This window comes from Seriola aureovittata, chromosome 1 (genome assembly GCF_021018895.1).
Source record: "Seriola aureovittata isolate HTS-2021-v1 ecotype China chromosome 1, ASM2101889v1, whole genome shotgun sequence".
In the NCBI taxonomy this organism is placed as follows: domain Eukaryota; kingdom Metazoa; phylum Chordata; class Actinopteri; order Carangiformes; family Carangidae; genus Seriola; species Seriola aureovittata.
Genome location: NC_079364.1, coordinates 724,549 through 732,500, shown reverse-complemented (window position 1 = coordinate 732,500; position 7,952 = coordinate 724,549). Strand labels below are relative to the sequence as shown.

The 7,952-nt window shown below is 47.9% G+C and overlaps 2 protein-coding genes across 3 annotated transcripts in view; one reads left to right on the top strand and one right to left on the bottom strand.

Annotated features, from left to right (window-relative positions):
* cog8 (component of oligomeric golgi complex 8) overlaps positions 1-2,105 on the top strand; it is a 3,284-nt gene extending 1,179 nt beyond the window's left edge. The window contains exons 2-4 of the mRNA XM_056400857.1: positions 1-218; positions 573-741; positions 851-2,105. The exon at positions 1-218 is cut by the window's left edge and continues 607 nt beyond it. Coding sequence (XP_056256832.1) covers positions 1-218; positions 573-741; positions 851-1,170 — 707 coding nt within the window. The 3' untranslated portion in view covers positions 1,171-2,105. The remainder of the gene's footprint in view (positions 219-572; positions 742-850) is intronic.
* Positions 2,106-2,239: 134 nt separating this feature from the next.
* nob1 (NIN1 (RPN12) binding protein 1 homolog) lies at positions 2,240-7,633 on the bottom strand. Of its 2 annotated transcripts, none has more exons than XM_056400982.1 (10): positions 7,559-7,633; positions 6,997-7,129; positions 6,600-6,733; positions 6,386-6,463; positions 6,171-6,311; positions 5,794-5,919; positions 5,391-5,624; positions 5,064-5,161; positions 4,072-4,216; positions 2,240-3,504 (listed from the first exon to the last, which is right to left on the bottom strand). In XM_056400982.1, the coding sequence occupies exons 1-10, from the start codon at positions 7,625-7,627 to the stop codon at positions 3,235-3,237; spliced, it is 1,428 nt and encodes a 475-aa protein (XP_056256957.1). In that variant the 5' UTR covers positions 7,628-7,633; the 3' UTR covers positions 2,240-3,234. The 2 variants fall into 2 exon arrangements, with proteins under 2 accessions (XP_056256957.1, XP_056257034.1); XM_056401059.1 differs by having other exon boundaries at positions 6,392-6,463.
* Positions 7,634-7,952: the final 319 nt, after the last annotated feature.

Here is a 7,952-nt window from a genome sequence, read left to right as displayed (position 1 = left end):
CGCTGATCACCCTGCCCTCTGTGCTGGGAGGGACCATCCCCCCCGTGGCCCCCAGCACCCAGCCCGGCACCCTGCAGCCCCCCATGTCACTGCTGGACTTCCAGCCGCTCGCCTGCTTCCTCAACAACATCCTGACGGCCTTCAACGACCTGCGGCTCTGCTGCCCGCTCGGCCTCGCCCAGGACGTCACCAGGTGTCTGGAGGACGCTCTGAAGATGGTGAGTAGCTGCTTCTGTCAGGGGACTGGGTCTGGTTCTGAGGCTGAATCCAAATGTCATGACAAGTCCGAGGGGCCACTTTAAGACCTGTGTTGTTCCCATGGTGACGATATTTTGCGTATATAATTTTGTGTTCTGCTTTTGTTAGTATTATTAATGATGATGATGATGATGATGATGATTCTTCTGCTCTGAGCTGCGGTCCATCTTTAAAGCAGCGTCTGGTGACGACTCTGAAGTCCAGGTCCCTCAGACATGATGACCTGTGGATTTGGATTTGTAGAACGGGCCTTTGAGTCCGGGTGTTTGGGTTCAGCCTGTGTCCTCAGTGTTGCCGGTCTTGTTTCCTGTCAGGTGACCCGTCAGATCCTGGTCTTCCACCGGGCCGAGGAGTCGGCGTTCAGCAGTAGAGAGAAGGAGCTGTTTGTTCAGTTCTGCTGCTCGTACGCTGAAGACCTGCTGCCGTTCCTGAACCGCTGCCTGCAGGTTCTGTTTCCTCCGGCTCAGATCGCTCTCATCCTGGGTGAGGAGAACCGTCATGTGACCGCACACAAACATCTGTGATATCATGTGGTCGTACGTCAGAGTGGTGAAATGTAAATGTAGTTGTGAACACGTTCGTCTCCCCGCAGGTGTTCCTCCGACTCACCTGCACAGGTACGACAGTCTGGGCTGCATCGACCTCGGCGCCGTCCTCGAGCCTCTGGACTTTGTGCTTCCTCAGAGAGAGACATTAGCTCCGCCCCCAGAGCCCGAGGTCGATATCGCCGGCGAACTGGGCAGCCTGACGTTTGACACGCAACTTAAAGACCCAATAACAGATCCAGACCCAAAACTGACCCGGTCCGGTCCCAGAGACCCCGGGTCTGAGCCGGGTCCCGGACTGACGGAGCCGAAGTCTGAGGATCCAGACGATGAGACGATGCAGGACGAGGAGTTTTCTCTGGAGTGACAGACGCTGAGGCGGAAACAAGACTCTGGGTTTAAAGGTTTAAAGGTGTGAAACGGGTCTCTGGGTTCTGGGTCGGACTCAAAGACGGGGTTCCAGAATCACTCTGGGACCTGGTGACGGACGCTTTTATTTTTATGGACTGAATAATAAATTAAACATTTTGTCTGTGAGGAAAATATTCTGTTTAATGGTCAAACTGTCTCAGAGTTTCAGGCGGAGCTGAAGTGACTCACTGAAACGTTTATGGACAGAAAATGAATCTGATCAGTTTGATAATTGATTAAAGTTTTTCTGGAGGAATATCTGAGCTGTTTACTGCTGAGACCAGGTTTAAACCCTGTGAACGTCTCTGTTGAAGCTCTTTGAGCTGCGACAGGTGAGTGTTTACAGGTGAGATATTTCTAATGACATCAGAGCAGATTCGTCTGGTTCCTGCTTCTCTGACGTGACGACTTGTTTCTCTGCTTGGATCAAGACGTCACAGCAGCTTTCAGAGAATCACAGTCAGAACCTTTAAGTAAAACTATTGATTGATATCATCTGCACAACAATCAAAAATAATTGATCTGCAGCCTGTGATCAGGTGAAGTGTGAAAGATGAATAATATTTAGAATAATTCAATTTAAAATCTGACAAACTGAAACATACGCCAAGTCGAGTCATTAAGTCTGAATGAGGTAAATGAACAGAAAGGTGAGTGATCACCGACCTGCTGCAGGTAAACACAGGTTTAAAGGTCACTACAGGTCACATGTGTGTCACCTGTGTTCAGGTGAACACCATGACTGAGAAACTTTCACACCTTCCAGTTCCTTCATGGAAACACACGGGAGCGGGACGCAACCAGTTTCATCTTTATTTAGCCTAGCTTAGCATAAAGACTGGAAGCGGGGGGAAACTGTTAGCATAGCTCCATCAGTAGATTCCTTCGTCTGGATTAAAGGTGTGTGAGAAGCTCGAGTGATTCTGTGGCAGATGTTTGTTTAAATGATTATTTAAGAGAAAATATTAAATAAAATGATTGTGACTGTTGAACATCATTCATTACACGTGTGACTCTGCAACAGCTGAAGTCAGTCTTTAAATTTATTGGGTATTAATATAGAAACAATATACTGATCAGTCTGGAAGGGAGGGGCTTAACGTGACCTCAGAAATCCTGTATACAAGAGAAATGCTGGTTTTATATTTTAACGAACATTAACGCTGTTTCTTCATGTTTCACCTGTCGGCTGAAAAGTACGGTGGCCCTGAAACTCAGAGCGCTGCAACACAACAGGAAGTGTTTTAACGGGACAATAAAAAGGGACGTACCGGTTCACTGCTTTGTGACGTTTGAAATTAAAAACATTGAACGAGCACGTCCCAGCAGGTGCATCACTTTTTAGTGTCCCCTGGAAACACTTCCTGTTGTGTTGCAGAGCGTCGAGCTTCAGGGCCACTGTAGAAAATGCTCAGGTTTCACATTTATTTAAACACCACACAGTCGTTACTGTCAGTTCATTTCTATGAAGGTGTCAACGTGCAGAGACGTGAGACCGTCAGCGTCTACCTGTTACACAGGTTGTCTCTGTGCTGGAGCTGCTGGGAATATTAAAGGAGCAGTGTGAACTGAAAACATGGAGGCTGAGGAGGGAAAGATGTGAATCTGCTCCTTTCTTGGGTTGGATAATAATAGTTTTATTACATTATTGGTTGTTTTCTCCATCATTTATTTCTATCACTAATAATAATAATAATAATAATAATAATAATAATAATAATAATAATAATAATAATAATAATAATAATAATAATAATAATATCCAGCTGTTCTGCAGCTGGTTCTTGAATCTCAGATGTTAGACTGTCCATGAACGCACCATCAGAGGCATTTCCCTCTATTAAAACATGATGATGTGAAGTTAGTTACCTTCATAGAAATGCACTGAGGGCAGAGGCTGCGTCAGTGACGGGTCACATGACCCTGCTGGAGGATTCACACATGAAAACCACCTGAACTCTCTGACACGTCAGATCAAACTGATCTGACGACGCCGCGTCTCCACGTGTCCTTCAGCTCCTCACTTCTTCTTGACAAACTTCTTGTGGGTGGCGTTGGGGTTGGCTCGTCTCCGGCCGCCTCCGCACTGCCCGTCTCTGATCTGCAGGTTGGCCGCTCGGCTGTAGATGTCGTTCTGGCAGAACGGCGAGGCCCCGGCCACGTAGTCCGGGTCGAAGACATCCGTCTTCTGACGAGCCTTCTGGGACAGTCTCTGCTGGGGGAAACGCTGGTCCTCCACCAGCTGGGGGTTACTACCATGTTTCCCTCCCTGAGGCAGAGGCAGCGAGTGCTGAAAGACACGATACAGGAGGCGTGGTGAGTTCACTGGTTTCAAAATAAACATGAACGATATCGATATCTGACAGGAGACAGCAGGTGAGAGCAGGTGAGAGCAGGAGATTTGATAACAGGAGTCTTGAGACAGCTACAGAAGAATTCAATGAACCTGGAGAAGCAAAGTGGAATCAGTGTGAACCGTGTAGAACGTGTCGTCAGGACTAAGAGCTCACGTCCAGGAGTCAGGACGTCCCACTGCTGCTTCATGTTCATTAAAGACACAGTTCCCCTCCATCCTGTTGGATGTGCTGCAGGTCTCAGGTCTGTGTGTCAGTGCATCTAAAACCTGGATGGATCAGCTCTGATGACATCATCACCACAGGAGGTCACTGTGTTCAGACTGTCCCCAAGGAGAAGAGGGGGGGGCCCTGATGACCAATAACAATAAACCTGCCTCTCCTCGATTCCTTTATGCAGGTGTGTGTGTGTGTGTGTGTGTGTGTGTGTGTGTGTGTGTGTGTCTGTGTGTGTGTGTGTGTGTGTGTGTGTGTGTGTGTGTGTGTGTGTGTGTGTGTCTCACCCTCAGTCCTCTCGGGTTCAGCACTTTGGGGTTTTTGGAGAAGTGCATCTTCATGCTGCCGTCCTCACTGACCGTCACCGCCAGCTTCTTCAGAGTCTTGTTTCCACAGTGAGGACAGAACACTTTGTTCATGTTGCTGGTCGTCCTGGCAACGGAGTTAAACATGTTCAGAGTCGAACACTGAGCAACGAGCCTGAGGACGGACGGACGGACGGACGGACAGACAGACGGACGGACAGACAGACAGACGGACGGACGGACAGACAGACAGACAGACAGACGGACAGACGGACAGACAGACGGACGGACAGACGGACAGACAGACAGACGGACAGACAGACAGACAGACAGACGGACGGACAGACGGACAGACAGACAGACGGACGGACAGACAGACAGACGGACAGACAGACAGACGGACAGACGGACAGACAGACAGACGGACGGACAGACGGACAGACAGACGGACGGACAGACAGACAGACAGACGGACGGACGGACAGACAGACAGACAGACAGACAGACGGACAGACGGACAGACAGACGGACGGACAGACGGACAGACAGACAGACGGACAGACAGACAGACAGACGGACGGACGGACAGACAGACAGACTGACGGACAGACAGACAGGTATCTGAACTGCTCTCCTGAGGATGAACCTTGAGATCTGAATGTCTGTCCTGTCAGTTCTGTGACTGTGAGGGACGGTACGAAACCCGGGGCTACGTTTTTAAAGACGTTATCGGTTCTGCTCTCGGTACTGGAGAAAGTTAGAAAATGGAATCACCAGCTCAGACCTTCGTCTCTGATGCGTTTTCACTGTTACACATGAGAAAGTAAAACCAGTTTAATTCTGTTTAATTAGTTTTTTTGTCTCTTACAAAATGCCAAAAAGAACCGATGAGAGAAGCGTTAAAGCCCCGGATCGATGGAAGTAGTAGCAACGTTAAAATGTGAACGACGCCCATCCCCAGTGACGGCACTCACTTGAAGCAGGCGTGACACCTCAGGATGTAGTTCCTCGCCTGTTTGATCAGCATCCCGTTCACAGACAGAACATGGAGGCCGATCTGAATCAGAACGTTCTGGGAGGAAGAGAGAACACAGCGGAAATCGTTTCTCCGCTTCTTTGTCTTTTATCACACTGAACATATTTGGTTTTGGACATGTCAAGACGTCATGGTGGATTCTGGGAAACATTTCTAACTTTCAGACTGAAAACATTCTGACATATATTAAAAAATATAAATAAACAATATAAAGTTACGAAGAGCTCGGACTGAAGCTCCAGGTGACAGTCGGTCCCGTTGTTACCTGCATGGCGAAGTCGGTGGTCAGACATCCCACTCTGACATCAGCAGGAGCCGTCCAATCAGCAGAAGCCATCTTCATCTGTTTGATGTTACTGGGAGTGATCCAACCTCCTCCGTCCTCCTCATCCTCCTCTTCCTCTTCAGGCTCGTTCTCTTTGTCCTCGTCGTCTGATTGGTCCTCTGTCTGTGCTGATGTATCCGGCCTGCTGTCTGACACCGAGACACCGTCTACTTCCTGAAAACAAACAAACATCATCACAACAGCCAATCAACAACAGCAACAGTTAGGACCCGCTGCTGTCGGCCAATCAACGGCTCCGTTTCCCTGCTCGTGTTGTCATTAAATATCAGCTGATCATCAGTAGCAGCAGGTCACATGATCAGCCTGAGTCCTGGGAACTCACCAGTAGCTCCAGCAGACTGTGGTCGATGGTCGGCACCGGTTCCCTCCAGAACTGGAAGCTGTTGAACTCGTCGGTGTCGACCGTCACAGTCTGTTTCTGTTTGTTGTTTAAAACCTCCTCTGGATCCTGCAGGAGCAACGACAACAGACACTGAGCCTCCTGCTGGTGCCTCCTGCAGGCTGCAGGGATTATCATAACGATCATAAATTATTATAACTGTATTATAACCATGCATCTCTGGGTGAAGTGGAAAGCCTCCCAGAATGCACCAGTGCAACATTCCTACAGTTCCTCTGTGGTTCTCTCTTCTTAAAACCATTTAATTGATTCAAATAAAACTCTTTAGTCTCCGCTGGTTCACGGTCGATCGGACTCACCAGCAGCTGCAGCAGGTCGTCGTCCAGCGTCAGCAGCGGCTCTCTCCAGAACTGGAAGGTGTTGAACTGTTCAGCGTCCGTCTGGTGTGAAGTCTCCGTCTGTGTTGGCGTCTGTCTGCTGCTCGGACCGTCAACAGGTTTCTGCAGAGAGCTCATCAGTTAGATTAACTTCCTCACTGCAGAGCTAACAGGTCTGGACACGTCTAACTACTTACTTTTACCTTGGAGGGGAAGTGAAATCCTGCGACGTTGACAGGCGTCTCTGGGTGGCGCTGTGTGCCCTGAATATTAACCTGACAGAGAATAAGTGGAGTCACTCTGCTGGATGCACACAGTCGACAAGCTGCATCACACAATCCTAAAACACCATGTTTAGCCTAGCTTAGCACAAAGGGGGAAACTGCTAGCGTAGCTGTGTGGTGGTGGTACCTTGACCTCCGGGTCTCTCCTCAGGTGTTGGGAGCCGACCTGCTCCAGCTCCAGCTGGTAGGTCAGAGCCAGGACTTTGATGTCTGTGGCCGAGAGACTCGGGTAGTCTCCGGTCTTCTTGGAGAACTCCGTCACTGAACAGAGACGAAAAACAAACTGTGACTCATGTTGAGCTTTTCACACAAGATGCAGGAACAGGTGTAGACACAGGTAAACAGGTGAGTTTATCACTTCTGGTTACTTAGAAATCTTATCAAAGATAAATATAAACAGAATGAAAAGGAATAAGATTTGTTGAAAAATATTGAACCACAACCTCAATGACGTGTTCAGGTTTAATTTAGCTCAGGTTTAGTTCTGGTTTAGTTCTGGTTTAGCTCAGGTTTAGTTTAGTTACCATGTCTGACGTGTTCTGGATGTGGGTCTTTAAAGTGGAGCTGGTAGGGCAGGAAGGCCAGACTCCTCCTGGTGGGTTTGTCTCTGATCTCGTTCACCACTTCTTTCAGAGTGTAAATGTTCCTGCCGATTTCCTGCAACACAAACAGCAGAAGGACGTTAAGATCAGAGAACTGTCGCTCAGCCTCACGGAGCCTGAGGTCAGTGTTGGACAAACACACACAATCATGTCATGTGTTAATGTGAACTGCTCCTTTAGTTAGTGGTAAACCTGTTCACAGCTGATGACGTCATGAACTCAACGACGTCACTGTAAAGTGGATGTGGTTATAAAATAAACTATATGTCGACTCCCTCTGAATAAACCGGTATTTAAACCTCCAGTTAATCTCAGTGTGTTGTTAGACATCAGCTCCATGTTTCTGAGGGCCCCCTCCCCCCCAGCCTCCCTCTCCACAGCCTCCCTGACCCGCTGCACTGACGGCTACAGATCAGCTGATCACCTGACAGGTGAGTTTCATCTACAACGACTCAGTTTGAGGTCGAAGCGGGAACAGTCTCACCTGCAGAGGAGCTTTCTTTAAAAACGCTCCTGCGTCTGCCACAACATGCTCCACCAGGGTCGGTGCCATCTTGGATCTATGACCAACGACTGGGCCGACCAATCAGAAGAGACGACACAGTCACGTGACAGATGGAAGCCCTGAACGCATCATTTGTGCTGGAAATTTTAATCACTTTACCAACTCCGTACTTTACAACAATTTAAAGTTGATTTTTTTTTTAGATTAACACCATATATATATATATATATTTATTTATTTATTTTTATTGAAATATATCTAACATTTATTTTGTATTTGTTCTCATGTTTGTTGTTTTTGTTAACTTTGATATTGAAATTTTACATGATGTGTTTTACATCATGTACATTTTTTACATCGTCTCGCTGTATTC